Genomic DNA, 20396 nt, shown 5'->3' with positions numbered 1-20396 from the left:
GTGCTGCCTAGGAGTTGATGAGAATTTCTAGCAATTTTTTTCAACCTAAAAATAAAAAGGCAATTACATGTAACAAAACCAACCTGGCAAGTTGACTGTGGCATCTGCCTTACATAAGGAAGAAAGGAGTTTCTAGGAAAGAGGCCCCAGTGCATATTCTTTCTAACAAGGATGCTGGTTATTAACACATGCTGCTCAGCTGATGGGCCTCTCAGATGTCTAATGTGCTGTCTGGTGACAAAATCTAAGTAGGACCAGGTGAAGCTGGTTAACCACAAGGAATCTTTTTGTAGTCTAAGGAGCAGACATCAGAAAAGCATTTTAGCTTACCAATATTAGAAGATACCTTTAAGTTTTGCAAGCCAAATGTTTATTCCTCTTAGGCAAGAACTTCCACAAATTAAGAATGTCTTGTCTCTTCTAAAAAAATTTACTGTAAATTTTTGCATCTGAGGAAGTTATAAAATAAAAAAAATGAAATGGCATGTAGCTGAGCAACTCTTAAAACGGCCAAATGGCAAAATTGTCATCAGCTGTACTTGTAGATAGGCCTGTAGATGTCATGTCTGAAGGAAGGAGCTGCTTACAGCAGCGTAGGTGAAAACACCAGCAGCCCAGCTGACCTTCAGCCTGATGGTCTCTGCAGCCCAGAAGGGGGTTGCATGGGCTGGGAGAGCAGAACTTATCATCTCTGCAGGTTCTCTCTCCACCTGGATGTTACTTGGTGGCTGGTGGCCTGCAGTGCTCCGGCTTTTGCTGTGCTATAGAATTGTGTGGACAAGCAGAACACTCCCATGTCTGGAGCTGTACTTTGATCTGCAGAAGTTTAATCTGGCTTTCTCGGTATGTTTGTTAAGGAGATTGAATAGAAATTAAAAAAAACCACAACAGTATGCAATGAGGAAAATTATCAGCAGGTTCTCAGTGGCAAAATGTGGTGAGCTTTTGCAGTTTTGCCATTGAGAAAATAATGTCACAGTATTGATGTCTGTTTATTTAACCAGAACTACCTGAAGCTTTTAAGACAGTTTACTTTGTGTAAGCTGAATTTTGGGCTTAAATCCCATGGCCGTATTCCAGAGAATTACAAAGGTAATAAATTAGCATGAAGCAAACCAACTGGGACAATAGAAGCAAGGTTTGTTTGAGGTGCAATGTATGTATTTCAGCAGAAAGCTGTAAGACTGTGCTATGGGATTGAGGGAGTTTAGGGAGTTTCATCTTTCCGTTCACAGGCACAAAAGCGTTGCAAGGTAACATATTGGGATTTTATTTTTTCCTTCATTCAGCTTGGGTGTTTGATTTGGAAGCATTCTCATTTTGGTCCAGAATTTCAGTTGTCACATTTTCAGTTGTCAGACATAGCTATAGTTTCCATTTAAAGCCTATCCAATGATCTCTTCTGTATTACTGAAATATGAACTGGAGAAAATACAGAAAAGAACCAAAATGAAAGGAGATTTGCCAGCATTATGTGGACATTCGGAATGAAGTCAGGGAGTTTACACTGGCTGAGGGCCAGGCCTGCGGTTGCATGCATATTGTTATTTTGGAGCGAGGCAGTCCCTTGGTGTACAGGAAATCCATTGTCAGTGTTTGCTCCGCAAAAGACTTGACGCAAAAGCTGTAAGTGAAATAAGCACATACCCTACGGTCAAATCCATCAGGAACATAAGCCTCTGTTACTCTCTGTGTTGAAACGCTGTTTCCCAAAGGAGTGAAAAGGCAGCCCTTCTCAAAGTACAGAGGGGAAGGGAGCATGCATGCCTATTTATCTTTCTGGTTCTGAGAAAGGAGTTAGAATTAATGTGGCTGCAACTAACACCGCTGGAAAACATGTATCGGTAATTTCTGATATACATTGTGAATCAAATGCATTAACTGAAAGTAAGCTAACAGCTGTTCTTGGGCACGTTGTTGAGAGTGCAAAGCAGCCAGCAGATCTTTTTTCCTCCGCAGCTGGACAGAGAGTACTCTCATGTTGTAGGGAAGATGCAGTATGGGTAGCATCCCAACACTCGGTGGACGTTTGTGAAAGCGAAGCTGTAGTGAGTCAAGGTTGAAATTGTATAGAGAAGATTCAGGCAGGATTTGCTTGGGTTTAGTGCATCATGTTTTAGTTGATTGTGTACCCCCTCAGGATTCTTTGGCTTTAGTGGAGCTATGTTCTCTTACTTTTCCCCGAACAGTAAATCCATGAATTGAAAATGAATATTCAGGACTGATCTAACACAAGAGGAGGCTTGCCCATCCCATGACAGCTTAAGCTGAAGCCTAAGACCACAAATCACTGGAGAAAGCAGCATTGTTAAGAGCTTGGTTGCATTTTTTAGAGACAAGTTTTTCTTCAAAATAGGATTTGTTGGTTTGTGTCTTTCCTCAAGTGGCAAATAAGCCGGAAATAAGATTTCCGTACATCCTTCAGTGGGGAATCCACAGTTCCCTTGAGTCGCAACCAAACGGAGGTGGTTTCTGAAGGAAAGGACCACGAAACCATAGAGAGCAATACAAGCTCTGGTGTTTTTATAACTCGAATAGTACCCATCTGAGGACGTTACTTAAGGATCAAGAAAAGTTGATTTGTTTTTTCTGGAGCCGAGCAGCCTTACAATTAGAAAGGCACTGGCTGTGGAGTAAGAGCACAGTCATGTGGAGCACAGTCTGTTTTCTTAAGTGGGTGGGCACACCTGAAGAGACTCTGGTTAGTGCTGGTATTTGCTGTACCTCTATACAAATGGCACTGGTGTCGTGAAGCCCAGAGTCAGTTGTGACGTGTACAGACTGCTGCTGCAGGCCACAGCCGCTAATTGATGAAATGAGGCTGGTATGGGAGAAATATGCCTGATGTGGCAGTTTCCAGTGGGAAAACCAAGTATGTCATACAAGAAAAAAAGGCAGAGACAGTAAACCTGTGTGGCTCCTGGTTGTGTTTGATATCATCTGTGCATCTCAGGAGAGGGGCTTGCTTTAAGCTATAAAATTATTTAAAATGTGACGAAACAGCAGGTATGCTTACCAGATCTCTTAAGCTGATGCAGCAACCCCTGTCCTGTTGAGCTGCCTTCTGTTAGCTTTTGTTTTGAACATTATGTCCTTTTCCTTAAGAGGAGGATACGCTTTTGCTTTGTGGGTGTAATGTGTGGAAGAGAGCAGGAACATTGAGCTTTGCTTGTGATAGAGCGTTTTTCTTTCTGATGATACAATTAAGGAAAGAGAGAGACTGAAAGAAGCTGGGAATGGGTATAAGGTCCAAAATTCACAGACTTTGAAAATCTACTAAGGATTACAGAGTTCCCCAGATTCACTTTTACTCAATTCCTTATTTGCTGTCAGCAAAGTTTATAACAAAGCAGAAACCGAAGTTTTTTTTCTCATTGTTAGCTACTTAGGGAACTCATACACCACAGTAATAAAGAGGAAACCAGCATGTCTTTTGGCTAGAGCCAGGCTCTTCAACCAGTTTCTAAAGGTTACAGAGTAACAGCAGGTACCAGATGAGAAATTACTCTCAAACCTCTGTGGAGACACTCTATTCAGTGTGAGAGGAAGCTGGGATGCTAAAAACCTATCTTTGACTTTTGGAGCTGATCTGTTAAGCCCCAGATTTGCTGAAGCCTTGCAGGAGCAACAGATGGGAAAGCCTATGGAAAAAGCTGGGGTTTGCTGCTTGATATTAACTCTTTGCCCAGATGGGAAGCTCTGTGTTCCGCTTGTAAGTACCATTTGAGTGAGGATGAAGTGATAAACTGGGGGGAGGACTGGAGGAAATTCTTCTCTCGCTTTTAATTCTTGCATTGAATGTGGGGAATAGAGCACTTATCAATTAGCTTCGTCTGCTTTTCACTTCCTCTGCTCAGCAGATTCTTGGCTCACAGCAGGACTGGGCACCATCTAGTGCATTATTTCCTGGAAATCTGACCTGAGCCTTCCTCTGCTGAAATCTCATTGGATTTAGTGCGAGCAATTAAATCATTTGATGCCATTTGAATGTCCTACCTTTCTTGTGTATGAAGTATTGTCTTCCTGAGATTGCCTCAGCCTGCTCGTGAACTTTGGTCCTTTCGCTTCGCTCCACAGGTTGAGTCAAACTATAACCCCAATAAAAAAGGCGTGCCATCATCTACTGGGGAACTGGATTTCTTTTAATAATTTGAGATCAAGTGCACTGGAAGAAAGTATCTAATTTTCAAATCACTTTGATGCCAGTCTTACGTACAATTTGATGCATATTTCAGACAGCTGTACTGTTTTCATCAGTGCCAGAGAAATTGTAACAGAGTCAGTAAGAACAAAAGTTGGACTTAGTGTAAGTGCACAGCATTAGGGTTCTGGAGACCCGTGTTACTGAAAGCAGATTTGTGGTCTACTCTTTCTGTTTCTTCCTTTTCTCTCCTTTTCTCCTTCTTAGGGTACTGGCTACCTAAAAGTGATCCCACATTTCATAGTAAAGCTAAGGTTATTTTTTTAAATTTTCTGCGAGTATGAAGATAGTTAAGTGACACCCCACTTGCTAAGTGACTAATATCTTCGCCTGTTTGTGATTGTTCCATGTGCCAAAAGCTTCAGGAGTGATGTAACTTTCTAGCTGCAGTCCATTAAAATCTGTCAAGTAATTAAAGTTTGGTGGTTAAAGTGAGCCCAAGGAATGAAGCAGAACAATATTTCAAAACAGTCGGGTTTTTTCATCCCCCTTTCCCCGCCCGAGGGCCTGTGATTCATTTTGCTTTTTATTTTTGTGCAGATCTGCAGCCTGTTACCTACTGCGAGCCAGCTTTCTGGTGCTCGATATCCTACTATGAACTCAACCAGCGAGTGGGAGAGACTTTCCATGCCTCTCAGCCCTCTATGACCGTGGATGGTTTCACTGACCCATCTAATTCTGAACGCTTCTGCCTTGGTTTACTGTCTAATGTGAACAGAAATGCGGCAGTGGAACTCACAAGACGACACATCGGTAATTTCTGTTTCCTTGGTTTAGTCAGTGTCTTTCAAGGTGGAAGGTGGAGACCTGTGTGTAAAGCTTTTTATCTAGCTGCTCGGCATGCAGCTCCGTCAGTTTCAGAACACTGCAATGTTTTAATAGCCATGGTGTTTTAGCAGGCTAATCTTCCATAAAGGAACACTAATTGTGTTTTTTCATAAAAGTATAATTAAAACAATGCACTGAGGAACACTAAAATTGCTGCGTGTAATAGAGACAGAATTCAAACTTCTGCGTGCACTCTTCTGTATTTGGATGGATGTTAGTGATAATCTGCTGTATTCATTTTCCCTCCTGCACTGTTTTGTTTTCTAACTGACCGTTAGTTTATAAATGGAAACTTATTTCCTTGATTTTCATCTCGGTTTCCACTTTTCCTGCTTTTACTGCAAAGTAATGTTCAGGGAGTTTTTCAGTTAAACTTGGGCTAAATAGACTATCTCAAATTTATGCAATTTTAATAAAAAGCAAAATTGCTTATGCTTTGCTGTGTTTTCTGCTGACTTCTATAAAAAATGAACGTGGTTTTTGTCCTAATTTTTCTCCCCTTTATACCCTTTCCTGAGCAGTAAACTTCATATAGGAGCATCTTTCTTTGCTTGTTTCTAATATGATTTCTAGGACCAAAAAAACCCAACCCCCAACACCTAACCAAGATTCAGAAATCAGACTTTAAATTCAGCAGGCTCCTTATGCTCTATGGAAGGATGAAAGCAATATTCAGCTAGGAATGTGAGACCGCAGCAAGTCTTTATTTGAGCAACAAGGATGTATTCCCAAAATTGGTTTCTTTATTAACTGAGATTTTAATAATTTGTGTAAACTCCTGTGGGAAACACATGTTTGTCCTTGTATACAATATGATCTGAAGCAAAAGGCAATGATTTGAAAATGTTGTATAGTTTAATTCCAAATCACTAAGTAAATAAACAAACACATTGTATCCAGCTGCGAAGACTTTCAGAAAAGGTTGAAAACCATACGTTAACTGATAGAATGTTTGTATGGAAAATGTCAGACGTGCGTGTTAGAGTAAGCAGTCTGTGAGGTGGTGAATGGATGCAGTCCAGGCTGTGATTTACAGTGGGACCGGGGAGTGCAATTCTGACTTTATAAATTGATCCTCCCACCTCCCTCACCTTAACTCGCTCTCAGAGCAACTTTGCGGCTCCCCGGTGGGAGTACCCATGGGTCAGAAGAGGTGGTTTTCATTTTCCATCATTCATAGTTTAGCTGCTTTTGGCGAGCTGTCTCGTTCAGAGGTTGCCCACGTCTCTAGCAGCTCCTCTTGCAGACTTTGCAGATGATTGTTCTAAGCTAAACCAAAACTGCCATGTGTTTCCTAGGAAGGGGAGTAAGGCTCTACTACATTGGCGGCGAGGTGTTTGCCGAGTGCCTTAGTGACAGTGCCATTTTCGTCCAGTCTCCCAACTGCAACCAACGCTACGGCTGGCACCCAGCAACAGTTTGCAAGATTCCACCAGGTAAGGATGCCTTATCGGTGATCCTACACAGACTTCGCTTTTGCGAACAGGGACTTGCTGCGGAAAGCTCTACTCCTTGTTGAGGTAGGCACGGGTCTGCTGACCTCTGTTCTGGACAATAATCAGAAACTTTTACCCTGTTATAAGCAACTTGACAATTCAAGCAGGGAATTTTTTATAGCATGAAGATAGCTATAAAGGAAGCTCCAATAATTGTTTGCGCTACGTTCATACACGTAGGAAGAAACAGTACTTCAGGATCTAAGCAGAACTAAGAGTAGAATCTGCCACTTGTTCTGTGCCATGTTTTATCAGTCCATTATTGCATAGTAATTATCTGAAAATCATGTTTATCATTTTGTTTGTACATTTAAGTGAAAGAATATAATGTAAGGATTTTTTCTTAATTTAGCTTCACCCGTAATAGGTTTAAATTGTTACTTTTATCTGTTCTGTAGCAAAACTTTCCCCTACGCTTTGTGAATTAGTTTTATTCTAGGGAAATCGCATTTGCAGGCACCTTGTTGTTCTGGTTACAGCAAACGTATGCTGAAAGATTACAAGAGAATTTATTGCATCTATCTGGAAAGAAAATATTTTGCTGTTAGACACATGCAAGAGAGCTAGTATGAAAGGATGCCATTTGAAACGGAATTTAGCTAGTTAGCTAGGCTTACAAAAGTTAGGTTTTTTACAGTTAAAAGTATATATGTATTTAAAAAAAACTCTTTAATTTAGAAGTAATTGAATAAAGATTGTCTTTCTTTTGAGAAGAGATCTATATGCTGCAAGCTCTGGCCCATCTTAATGGGTTTCCTTTCTCAGATGCTTAGGAAGCAGCTGCCAGTGTTGCAAACATGACTTAATTCTCCAGCCACATCACAAGAGTCCACCCTGGCTGGAGTCAACATCTGAAGACATAAACAACCCACACTTCCGCTGTGGATTCATCTAAGGCACATTTTTTGGACTGCAACTCTCCCCACTTTTGCCACAGTCTTTGGCCGCCTTCTTAGACTCATCTTCAAATCTTTGTGGGGTTGAAGCAGTTTCTTCACTCCCTTGTTGACATGATCAAGTTGTACCCGCTCCTCCCAGGCACAGTCGTGGAGAGACCTCTTCCCATCCCGTCCTGAAGTCTGAGCCGCTTGGCAGCCTGATCCTCATCAAGTTTTTTGCTTCCCTTGCCATAGCACTTTCTCTGCTCAACCTGGCGCTGATGCTCTCGCCCTTCTTATTTTCCCCCCTTAGACTGCAGTGTGCCTGCCACGGCTTCCCGTCAAACCCTCTGCAAGATGCACAGCTCTTGGGCTGTGCTCTTTTATGGTTACAAAAATGGGTGGCTGTTTCTGCAGCTGATGAGTTGTTGCATGCGGTTATGCTTTGCTATACGCAGCGTGACCCAAAACAGATGACAGTATGAGTCCAGCCCAGGAGAGCAGGCTCGGAAGTGATCTTAGAAAAATACAGTTTGTCGCAGCCCAAGTGGTTGTTTTTCAGACTTGGCCCACACCTAATCCCAAATGAGCATTAGTTGCATGCCAGGTTTCAAAGCTTCACTTGTTTATGGTTATCCGGGAGGAAGCAAGCATAGCGACGCGTTGGTTTTTTGTTTTTTTTTTTTTTTAAAGAGTTGTTCATTTAAGCTATGATGGATGTTGTTGTATTTCACCTTTATCACCTAAAACCAGTGGAATAAGTTGTTCTCAGTCTTAGCTGGGACTAAACATTGTGGAAAAAACTCCAGTTTTAAAGGAAAATTCTTTGGCACCTGATAGTTAAATTTAAGAGAGGATTATAGCAGAAGCAGCTCTGCTAGCAGCCTTTTTAACCCCGATAACTGGTTTCTGGGTTACCAGAGAGGTTTCACTTCAGAGCTTCTCCGTTACTTCCGCTGATGGACACCATGTAAAGCCAACACCGGTGATTCCGTATTTTCAGCCTGTGCATTCCTTCCTTTCAGGCCCTGTAGTGATTGCCCTTATGAAGCATTAAGGTCATAGTTGGGCTTTTAAATTGCAATATAAGGGAAATATGTGAAGGAGATAGGAAGAGGTTCTACATGGGGATCCCAGGTCTGGTCTCGCAGATTGTAATCTGCTGTGTGGGCACTAGCATCAATCGTTCTCTGTCCTGTAACACAGTTTTCTTCCTTTTCAGCATATGAGCTGTGGAAGTGTGGCAACCGTGATTCCTTTTTCTGAAATCCTGTGTTTAAACAATCTGTATACAGCGTCGCATGGTCTGAGGATATGGAGAAGCAACACTTGAGTTTCTTTTCATCCTCAGAAAGAAATGGATTTCTTAATCTAGTTAAGCTAATGCCTTGGTCTTGTCATCTTCTTTTTTCACAGGATGTAATCTGAAGATTTTTAACAACCAGGAATTCGCCGCTCTCTTGGCTCAGTCTGTAAATCAGGGCTTCGAAGCTGTGTACCAGCTGACCAGAATGTGCACGATTCGAATGAGCTTTGTCAAGGGATGGGGAGCAGAATACAGGTCAGGCCTTCTGAATGAAACTTTGCTTGTGCTTGCCATCGTCACCCCTGTATTTCACAGCCTGGGGCAGTGTTCTGCAAAGCTGCTTCAGTCAGCTTTTAAGGTGATGAAGAATTAGCACAGAGTCTCTTCAGGTTGTAGCTGTTGAGAGTGGATTGATCTTGCCTCTCGTTTTTCCCATCCTATTTGTGTAAAACATACATCGTGTGATGTACCTGGAAGACCACATGTATTTGGTCACAGAGCCAAGAGCTTTACCTGAGAACAGCTGATGAATCCAGATGGCCAGTGTAGGAACTATGGCTTTTATTTCTGCTTAAAATTATATGTATATTGGATAGCTTGAGTGTCTTGTGACTACACTGCTATCAGGACAGGATCAGTGGGAGTGCTTCCTAACAGATTTGGGTGGGGTTTGATGCTTCTTTTATCAGGGACTAGTGGGATTCAAATAAAAGCAGATTGGCTTGAAAATCTGTATTTGGAAGAACTGTTAGAGTTGCTTCAAAGTTACAGTTAAATCTCCTCATCCTTTCCTTAGTGCTTGTTGTAGGGCAATTGCTTAAATGTGACTGGAGGCAGCAGGAGAAGCAGGGTTGCTGTTTTCCCCGGTGAATATTGATGATATAAAACCGAGGTGCAGTAGGGTCTGATGTTTGGCATCGGTGGTGTGGTTATTCTGACAACACGGGGACAGTGGAGACAGGGTGAGGGATGGAATACTTCATAGCTTGCGTTGCTGTTGCTCCACCGCATTAGCAAGCAAATGTCTCTAAGTAGCGAAGGGAATGAAATCAGCGTTTAACAGTACAAGTAGGGGAGATGAAATTCGTTGGAAAATTAAGGTCGTTTTATGAGAGAGAAAGCTGGCAGGGATTTAAGCCAAATGTGATTTTGAAATACTTGACTGTATACCCTTTAAATCTGTGGCCTTATTTGAAAATCTGGGGGCAGTCCCTGCCTCCTGGAGCAGCAAGGCCGTCTGCTGGTGCTCCCCTTTCGCAGCTGCCGGCAGCAGACGGGGGAGATGCCATAGTATCAGCTGGAGCCCGGGCCCTGCACGTTACTCTCCCACTTTCTTCATTTCTCCAGATGTTTGGAGTCCATTTTGTTTTGAAATTGTCGTGCACCCGGGCCAGAGCATTTCAGCCCTGGCTTGCAGCCACGGCTCGTAATGAAATCCAGATGAGCATGACTTACGGAAAGTCAACTATCTCATTTAGAGTATTGTAGTCAGTGAAACCCTACACTCACGCTGACCGCACCGAAGCTGCTCTCCTGCTCCTTCATTTCCCTGCCGCAAAATACTACATCTGATTGCCTTTGTCCGAGCACGTTTATTTGTTGAACTGATTCATATATGAAAACGTTACTGGGGGAGCGGCCTCCAGAGCACTGTCCCAGTGATTTCTGGTTCAGCTGCTTAGCCTTTTGAGCAGTCTAGTTGTGGGGTGTTTAGTGCTCACGAGTGCCAGGGATTTGGTGGAGGGAAGAGGGGAGAAGCCAACTGCATAAGCAGCCTGTGCTGCAGAGGTTCTCCTCTGTCCAGCGGGAGCCTGGTAGAGCAGGCTGAAGGCACGGAGAGCTTTGAGGGTTTGCCTTTCCGAAAGGCTGGAGCCAGCGTGCTGGTCGCCTAGGTGGGAAGGCAGAATGAAGTTTGCCGTGATAGATGTGCAGTGGGCAGAAGTGTGGTAGCCCTGTGGGTCGTGGGTTTCTGTGCAGAGGTGCCAGGGCGGCTGTTGGACCGCGGCGTTAGGCTGGTTTTGGGCAGCCAAGTGCTCTGCGCGGAGGGGGACGGGGTTTTCCTGGGACCCACGAGGTCTGTGTGCTGCTTCCTGACGGAGCGAGAGGTGCTCTGCTCTCCCCGACCGTCCTGTGGTCCTCCTGCCGGCACAGCTCAGGAGACACCCTTTAATGCCAAACACCATGAAGCGGCCGCATGGGACAAGCCCTGCCCACACGCCCACTCCCGGGCACTGGTGGCCCGCCAGCCCCGGCCGCCTGAGCTGGGAATGGGTGGGGTGCCCGCGGGAGCTGCTGCTCGGAGGGTTTGAGGGATCCGGATTCACCAGCAGAGCGGGTTACAGCCCTTGGCCAAAGCCTTGCAGAGCTGTACCCTCTCCCTGCTCCTCGCCCCCGCCACGAGGGGACTGGGATGGTGGTGGGAGCGCAGGGCAGCCCCACGGAGCAGGGGGTCCCCTTTTCAGCAGCGGTTTCTCCCTGGGCCCCACAGACTTTGGCTTCTCCCTCCCACAAACAGATTCCAAGAACAGCTTCTGTGGGAAATGAGGGTGTAAAACAAGGCTGTTTCCGGGCTATTTCTCTCTCTCCATAATCTTCCTCCTCCACAGCAGCTGTCCCTGCCTCTCTGCCTGGAATAAGGCTTAGGCCACCCCTCAGCAGAGGAGGGAGAGCTCCTTGCCCTCTGTCTCGGGCTCCCTCCCCTCCCTCCCCTCCCCATCTCTTCCTGCTTTACCACCTGAAGACACTGCATGGGGTCTGGCCTCAGGGACAATACAGAGGCAAATAGGAGAGGAGGAAGGTCTGACCGCAGCCACCAGCTCTTGAGGGATTTTAAAACAACATTTCTGCTTTTCTGATAGGTTTTGCAACTTTTTACGCTCTGCAGCATTTCTGCTTCTTTTGAAGCAGCTGATGAAATGCAAATCTGTTGGACTGCCCCGTACACAGCGTGTGTAGGGTAGGGTTCAAGCCTCCCGTGCATCCTCCCAAGCTGTGCGAAAAGGATGCTCAGCGGCAGCTCTGGCCACACAAGGAGAGGGCTCCGCAGGGCTGCGGGAGGGAGTCTGGACAGCTGAGTGGTGATCTCTCTCCATCGCTTCCACATTCTGCTAAAACCTAAAGATACAGTAAAAAAGAGAGTATCCTTGTCTTATACATAGAGAAATTTTAACATATTTGGTAAACGGCTTACGTTGCTATTTAATTAGGCGAGGTCTGCAAAATAAAACTGAAGAATTCTGCTTAGGTAAACACCTTACTTTCTCTTCAGGGAATCAGATGCTGCCTGTTTTCAGGAATCTGAGTAGTAAATAGGTTATGTAGTGATCTGCTCCCTTGGGATCATAAGAAATGTAAGGAGAAAGGTAGGATTTTTAAAAGCAGTTGGCAGCATAGGCCAAAAGCGTGTTATAGAGGAGAGAGACATTCCTTTGGCCCCACATGCAAGACTATTGTCTAAGCAGGAAAGAATGCTTCAGTAGCTGTAAAACCTTTTCACATTTGCAAAGTTTTGTAAGTCACATTTATGGTTTTTTTTTTTTCTTCTCTCCCCCCCCAAACCCTTCTTTCTTGTAGGCGGCAGACTGTGACCAGTACTCCCTGCTGGATTGAACTGCATCTTAATGGTCCTTTGCAGTGGCTAGACAAGGTCCTTACACAAATGGGCTCCCCGAGTATTCGTTGTTCCAGTGTCTCCTAAGGAAACATCTCCTGGGGGTGGGTGGGGGAACAAAGACTCTGGAAAAAGGAATTGGCTTAACCCTTAGCAAAACGCATAGTGCATAGTCAACAAATTCCCAGTTATTGAAGTGATGAGAAAAAAAAAAATCTGCTTTAAAAAAGAAAGTGGTTTTCTTTGTTTCATTTTGTGTTTTTTAAACTAAATGCCCATTTAAGCCACTTCCACTGAAACTGTTAGCACTTTGGTTACAATGCTATGGGCCATTGCAGTTAGAATTTGAAGCTGAAGTTTATAATGATAAAAAAGTGGACTTTGTTTTAGCGGAGAGAAGCCAGTGCTCCGCCTCCAGCCGTGCCGTGCCTGCCTGGCCGTGCGCTCTGTGCTGGTGTGAGCGTGCAGGAGGCACCAGCAGCTCAGAGACTTCCCATTTGCCTCGCACAACTCCAGCGTGTCATGCAGCATCTCTGAAAAGCCAGATACCGTGGGACTTTGGGATGACTCTTGCTCTTGCACTCCTGTCGCCATCCACCTGATCCACACCAGTCCTCCCTGGGATTGCAGCAGCAGGGGAAAAGGAAGCATTTAAAGCACACACAAGAGCTAATTCCCCCGGTAACATTCCCAAAAGGAATCTATTTCCCACGCTGGACTGCTAACAAGGAGGCAGAGTCTTGTTTCATGCCTGAGGGATGCAGCTGATACCCTGATGGGCTCAGGCTGGATTGCCATTGAAGCAAAAGGCCAAACTTAAGGCTTCCTCTGATATTGCTGCAGCAACTTTTGACTTGAGCTGCTCACAGACGGACATTTGTCATGTGGGGAGCTCTGTCTGGATAAATTAAGCCTTCGTTATTGTGCAGTCTATTTGCATTAACTACAGGAAGTTTGTATTCTATTTTATCAGTATTTTGAATGGTATCTGCCACTTCTGAAGTCTTAGGGGCTTAATGAATTCTGTGTCCAGGTCTGTCTAGTAATGGAAGTCAACAGGCCCTTGCTGCCATTTTCAGAACATGCCATTTAATAGCTTATCCCATGCTGTCACGTGTGACTGCGCATGAACCAGGGCATCTCAGACACAAAACCTCTCTGTTTAAAACTTATTTCAGCTGATTAAAATGCTCTGAGATGTGTTTTTGCCTGGAGAAATTGGGAGAGTGTGTATTTACTTGTATTATAAAATGTTCATTTTAAACATACATGCTCCAGACTGTTTAATATTTTTTTTTTCCCTGCAGCAACTTTCATGGCAAACAACTTCTACAACTGGAAAAAACCCTTAGCACTTGTTTTTATGGTTCACATTTGCCAAATAAGTCTCATAACTTTGTCAGTGCTCTCCAATTATCTGTTTCTTTATATCTGCATTGAATATCATATGCATTTGTGCCAAAATATTAGAAGGGGGAGGGGAGAAAGTGATAATCAGTTTCCTATGGAAATCCTTTTTTCTGCCTTTAATTTTTTTATATATATATATATATATATATATATATATATATGAAAGATAAACACCCAAGCCTAGATCTGGCTCTGGGAAGGACAGACTTGGATGGACTTTACAATGGTTTGTGTGAAGGCTCTAGCCCTGCAAATTTTTGTGCTCCCAGGTGTGAACGTGAGCGGCCCCACTGAGTTGGGTGGAAGTTTCCCTGCGTGCTGGGTTGAGGTTTGCAGCTTCAGAGCACCTGGGTCCTGTGACGGGGTGCTGGCTTGTAATAGCATTTCAGACGCTTACTGGGAACTCCTGTGTCCCTGCCTTTCTGTGGAGAGGGGCTTTTCCGACGTGCTTGTTCCTTTGAGACCACTCTGTCAACCCCACCACCTGGGTTGCAAAAAAACCCAGCACTTCTGGGCCTGCAGCATCGGCAAGATGGGTACAATGTACCCCTTGCTTGGTGGGCACGGGCACAGCTGACCCAAGAGGCTCGGTGCCCGTGTTTGTTTTACCAGGTCATGAAGGGATGCTTTGGAGAGAGTCTTCTAGAAACAAGACATTGTATTTGGTAGATGAAATCTAAATTCTGAGGAAGACTTTCAGTGGTGGATGTGCTTCTAAACAATAACAGGCACTTTTCAATATCCTCTTGCGGAATTTTGACTGGAGCTTTCACTGTGCAACACGGCCTGTATCATAGTGCTGGAGGTTTTCTAGGATTTTTAATTTCTATTTTTATTTTTGTTCTTTCAGATTTTTGCAATGTGTCTGATTTTAGTTAAATTTCTGATTGCATGACCTTGTGCGATAAGAGGATCTGTATTTTCTGTTTTCTAGCCAGTAGAAATACTTTAAAAAGTATTTTTTAATACTTTAAAAAGTAGATCTATCTGTCATTGCGGATTGATTTGGCGTATATTTCAGATACAGGTTTCTAACATAGTTGCAAACAAAAATTTATCCTGACTTTTGTGGAAGTATTTGACTTGCTGTTTTAGTGAGAGAGGCGAAAAAAATGTGCCATGTAAAATGGCCCCAGGTTTCCTCTCTCAGTGTCTTTAAGTCATATTTGCTTATTTTAGTGAACAAACTGTTTTCATTGCCCGCATAATCACGGAGGAAGTTGGACTCTGTGCTGCCTTGTGCATTAGCAACAAAAATGACATCTTGAATTGCAGTGTCAAGAGTTCATTCCACGTGATGGTGTGCGCAGGAACCCGGCCTGACCCCAAGGCTACAAGCTGGAATAAACCCTGACTTTAATATGAAGTTCGCACACAGATTCACCTCTTCAGCCAGACTAAGAATTGGGCCTGGATTTCTGCTAGGAACCAGATTTCTATCTTCTACCTGATAAAGGATAATTAATTGCTAACAGTTATTAGTAGAGGCCTTTTGAAGAACAGGATTCAGATGATGCATAAAAACTTGGGTTAATCTCACTTCATCATCCCTGAAGTAAAATGACTTCAAATGGAAAATGTAAGCTGGTCTAGCAGTACAGTCAGATAAAATTGAGAAGATTATCTCCACTAAAGTATTAATTTCCTCTCCTCCCCTCTGTTTGCCTTCTCACTAATTCATAAAAGCTTTCTGGTTTCTCGAGTTACCTTATAAAGTCAAATGGAAAGTCCTGTACCACGCAACAAACGAAAAGCTAAAGGCTGGGGAAGGGGTGTGATCCAAGGGACATCAGGCCTGAGCTTCCTTTTGTGTGGCACGGTTGCAGCGGATCGTAGCGATGAAAGCTTGCTCCCCGCCAGAGCTGAGACGTGCTTAATCACGCCACTCACGTGGACACTAACGAGAGGGAAGAGGTAGCGTTCGGCTGTAGGTCGCTGTAGGCAGCGGTGCCGCAGAGCTGCGCGTTGCTGCTTCTTGGTTTTACTTTTTTCTAAAACTTTATTAAAGTAGCTTTGATATGTAGCACAAATGTATGCGATCGTCCATGCCCTAGCTTAGATTACATGTGTGTCCTGGAATATCTTCTCATTTAATGGTAGTCTTGGCTAGTTTTACCAGGATTTCATACATTTTTGTTACTAGTAGAGAGTCACTAGCAGGAACTTTGACTCTTTTTAATTGGTGTAGCCATACACAAGGGCCTGGCTGCTGGCAGATGATATTGATGGCCTTGTGGTTTTAAATGACTGTGGTGATTTTTTTTTTATTATTATTAATGTATTGAACTGATTTGCAGTTTGTATTTTCTGTTAAGCTTGTCTTGGAAGTAATCCAGTGCTGTCCATTTGATTTAATTGCCAGGAATCAGCATGTGTATGTGCAAAAGATGGAGAATCTCATCATAACAAATTTCCCCAAAGCTCTGGCTACCCATATACGCCACGAAAAGGCTGCTGGGGGGTAACCTTTGAGAAAGAGTTAAATCAGTTTCCTCTCCCCTGAAGGATCAGCATAGTTTGAACCATGCAGAGGACTCCTTTGCAGGGCGAAGAATATTCAGGACTCCATCTCAAGCAGCAAGTATTGACATCCGTGCCTTGTGCTGCTTACTAACTGGAAAAAGCACAAGGAGCAAGAAGAACACAGCTCAGTGAAGGACTTCAGCCGTATCCCACAGCATCTGTGAGCTCTCCTAGTTCTCTAAGGTACTGGATAGGTAGGAGGAGCGGAATTTCACAAACAAGCTGGTAAGCTAGAACGAGAAATAATTAGTCACTATATAGTAGTTATTTGAGCGGTATGGTTAAGAAGTTCAGTATACGTTTTTTATTATGTACATGCTCTTGTATTTATGTTGTCTTTCTTGAATATTCAGATGAATCAAATATTTAATTTTTAACAGAAAGGGCCATTAAAGACTCAAGAGTATTAAATCTTTTGTATGTTCCTTTCTGACGATTGCTAGAAATGAGGCAGTTACTGATGTGAGAACAAGAGGCTCACCTCAGAACTGCACAACAAACCCTCGCCAGTAAAACTGAACAAGGACTTCTCCAGCGGACGCCTTTGCCCCAGTTCCCGTTTTATCTTTTAACAACCAGTCAGGTTCCCAGCTGGGCCCCTGAATTGTGCTCTTCAGGTCTTTTCAGATTTCTGAGGCTTTAAAGAGACAGTAACATACTACTCCGTAAATGTTTTGGTTCATCTTGCATTTCCTCCGGTACGTGGATACTGGAGGAATCTGCGCCAGTCTCTGCTGCCAAGATGCGTCTCGCTCCCTCTCCCAACGGAGGCAGCCTACTTTCTTCACGCTAGGTCGAACTATCCCCCCCTTGATAGCTATGTACGAGCATGCTTGCATTAGTGTTTAGTTTTTCTTAACCTGAGATTGTATGTTAATGACTGGTGATGTCACCTACATGCTTTAGCTTGTTAAGCATTATTCACCTATTTTGTTACCGAAGGCCTGTACTATGTATGCCCTCTTATTTCGTATGTGAAACTGTAAGTTCTATTTTTGACATTTTAATAAACTTTGATTTGAAAACTGAGGCTCATGAGAAAATAAGGATATTGGCAAAATATATTTAAGGACAAAAACTGGAAGCGTTTGGAGTTGTGAAACCACAAGTAATTCAGAGAGAGCAGCATCTTTAGGTATGTATGATGAAGGCTGTTCCCAGTAATTTGCGTGAGATCCCAGTTACAGGTAAGATCTTTATTCTTCTTACAGTTTGGACAGCTTGGTTTAAGAATTTAAAGCCAGATATAAGAAATGATAAAAAAAAAATTGCAACTAGTTCTTTTAACTAACGGGCTTCAAAGGTGAGTAGAAGTGGAGCACTGTGGCTTAAAGGATTTATTGTCAAAATGCTGGGGAGGTCAGATGCAGCTAAACGTTCACCCTGCCTGGTACACCGAGCTGGGGCTGTACTTTCACCTTACAGCTGTGAATTGGGAAACTCAGAAGTGCAGAAGCTGCAGGGGAGTATTTACCGCTTTGTCCTCAGTGTCTTGTCACCAGGCAGAACCCTGAAACACCTCTGATGTCTTTGTGTTGAGGAACTGAAGTCCCGCGATGGAGACCCGTTAAACCTCTCCGTTGTTCGCTCCTGCAGTAGGGAGTGAACCGCCCTCCAGCGGGTGGGTGGGCACAAACGTGGGCTCTGGGCCGCAGTGCGTTTGCGAGAAGGTGTGAAGTTAATCTTCTGGTCCAGCTCGGTAGCGTTCACCCAGTCAGCGTGTGCCGCCTTGCGGAAAGACATGGCTTCTCTCAGGCCTGGTTCCAAGTGCCCCACCGTTCCACCAGTTCAGAAGAGCGATGGTTGGAAGAGACTACTGGAGGTCTCTAGTCCAACCTTGTGCTTGATCCAAGACTGTTGCGAACACTAGATCAGGTCAGCTGGGCTTTTGTCCAGATAACTCTTCAAGAAAAATCCTACAAAAGAGATTCTGGCCACCTCCTCCCCAGATAAGCTGTCGCATGGCTGCATCTTGTTCCTAGTGGAAAAGTTTTCCCATCTTAATCTCCCAGGCTGTATTTTTGGCTGTTACTCCTTGCTGCAACAGGCTTCTCAGGTCTATGGTCTCTCTTTGCACCAGTGATGCTGCTCCTCCCTGCCACTCAAAGAGGCAGAGTTGGAAATTAAACAGCAGCCGAGTTTGAAGAGCAGCAGCTGCGCGGTGGTGGAGCCCTTTGCACCCACACTGGTCAGCTGGAGAGAGCCGGACGCCGTAGATGTGTCCCTGCTGCCTCAAGGTGACTCGGCCATGGAATGTCCAGTGAAGCAGCTGTTCCAGTTGAAGGCAGGCAGGTCAGGTGCTACACTGAGGGGAAAAATACACATATACTGGCGTTCAGCTGGCCTCGGAGCGGGCATTCTCCAAATAGCATTGCGAACTAAGCCAAGGCACACTATGATCTAATTCTGTGAACTCCTAATGTTCCTCCTAGGGTTTCACTGAAATTCAGATATTTTTTGTTGTTTTTCCTGACACAGGATTTACGAGAATACTTTTTCCACTCACTTTTCCAACAATGTGGTAATAAAAGGGTCTCGTCCAGGTTTTGTACTGGGGTTGCCAAAACTCAAGTGTGATGTAGTAAATCAGCTCTGAGCTGCGAGTTCTGCTAGTTGTCACCTGAATATATCACGGATTTCAGTATCACAGTCTTCTCATCTGTGCTGAAAATGGGAAGCTGAAGCAAAGTACAGGTTTGATAAATGAAAAATCTCAAAGCCTTAGCAAAAAAATATATATATAAAAAAATAATTGACATTGCATGGCTGTTTTAGTTCAGGCAAAAGTTGGGTAAAAAGCAGTGGGTCTGTACTGGCAGGGAAGTCGCGCCAAGTGCCATCCCAGACCTTCCTGAGGAGTGCAGCCTGGCTTGTACAGCCACGCCGGAATGCCGGACCAGAACTGGGAACACCGGACCAGAACTGGGAACGCCGGTGATCAGCTGCTCTGAAGCTAGGGCAGCGGGGCAGGCCTCTGGTTTAACACTGGAGACGGGTGGCTCTGGACTGAGGTTTCCACCCCATCTGCCTGCTTTCTCCTGGCTCAGAGGAGGGGTTTCTCCTCCCCGGGTTGCACCAGGCAGGCTGCTGGGGGGGAGGGAGGGAAGAAGGTGGAAGCAGTGACAGCGAGCCCCACCAAGGCTGGGAACCAGAGCCTTAACACCACAGCACCCACTTTACAAAGGATATAAACCTTTTTATCTTTTTTTTTTTTTTTTTCCCTTCTTCTTTTTTTCCTATAATCTACTAATTGTGGGTGTTCAGGACAAACGTTCCTGTAGCCTTTAGTCAGAGTTGGAAGTTGACTAGCAAACAGTGGCACGTACTTGCAGTTTGTCAGTTTAATTTTACTCTCAATGTATTGTATTTATAATTACCCAGTGACTAGTTTAATCACAAAAAGAACTGGCTACAGAGAAAGACAGGACTTGGCCTCAGAAGCTGTATGGCCTGTTTCATATAGGTAACAAAATCAGTACCAGACGGCGTAACGAAAGCGCCTTTCCTCAGGTCAGAGAGCAGCGGTACTGCAATGGAAAGCCTTCCAAGGCCAGGAAAACTAGAGCGTGTTTTGGCTGTATTTAAGGATGGATTAGTAAAACTACCAAACCTGAATGCTGAAGGCGATGGAGCCGCATTTGTAATAGATACAGAGTCGTAACTGACTCCTGAATGAGTTTCTCTAAGGCCACGAACTCTTAACTCCCTTCTGCAAATGCTCCTTTAGATTAGCAAGTGTCCAAGCAAACACAGGTGGAGAGACAAGAGGATTCCCCCCGCCCGCTGCCGTGCAGAACAGGCTTCCACCGGAGCAGGCAGGCTGCCGGGCTGGGGGTGGGAGGTGACTTGGGGAGCTAAGCCAGCCCTAAGGCCAGGGGGTTATGCCAACTGCAGCGGGCTGCCAGCCGCGCGCAGGGAGAGCCAGGCGTTCCCAGGCGTGCCCGTGCCATCGCGAGTGCAGGCTGCCCGGCCGGGTGGCTTCTCTGAGGCCCTTCATTGACCGCTACACGTAGCAGCAGTGTGGAGCGATGGGAAGACGATGTTTAAATACTGTTTGATTCCTTCACTGCTTCTCGCACGCTCAGTCTCTGTTCTTGATTGCGTCCCCTGCTCGGTCGCTCTCTTGCCACCAGCTGCTCATGTG

The 20396-nt window shown here is 44.6% G+C and overlaps 1 protein-coding gene across 3 annotated transcripts in view; it reads left to right on the top strand.

Moving 5' to 3' along the window:
- Window positions 1-17277, top strand: part of SMAD3 (SMAD family member 3) — an 80006-nt gene extending 62729 nt beyond the window's left edge. For all 3 annotated transcript variants that reach the window (XM_040599680.1, XM_040599681.1, XM_040599682.1), the window contains exons 6-9: window positions 4742-4954; window positions 6328-6465; window positions 8820-8964; window positions 12283-17277. In XM_040599680.1, coding sequence (XP_040455614.1) covers window positions 4742-4954; window positions 6328-6465; window positions 8820-8964; window positions 12283-12406 — 620 coding nt within the window. In that variant the 3' untranslated portion in view covers window positions 12407-17277. The remainder of the gene's footprint in view (window positions 1-4741; window positions 4955-6327; window positions 6466-8819; window positions 8965-12282) is intronic.
- Window positions 17278-20396: the final 3119 nt, after the last annotated feature.

This window comes from Falco naumanni, chromosome 7, assembly GCF_017639655.2.
Source record: "Falco naumanni isolate bFalNau1 chromosome 7, bFalNau1.pat, whole genome shotgun sequence".
NCBI lineage: Eukaryota > Metazoa > Chordata > Aves > Falconiformes > Falconidae > Falco > Falco naumanni.
The sequence above is the reverse complement of the archived record's forward strand: the minus strand, read 5'-3'. Positions and strand labels throughout refer to the sequence as shown.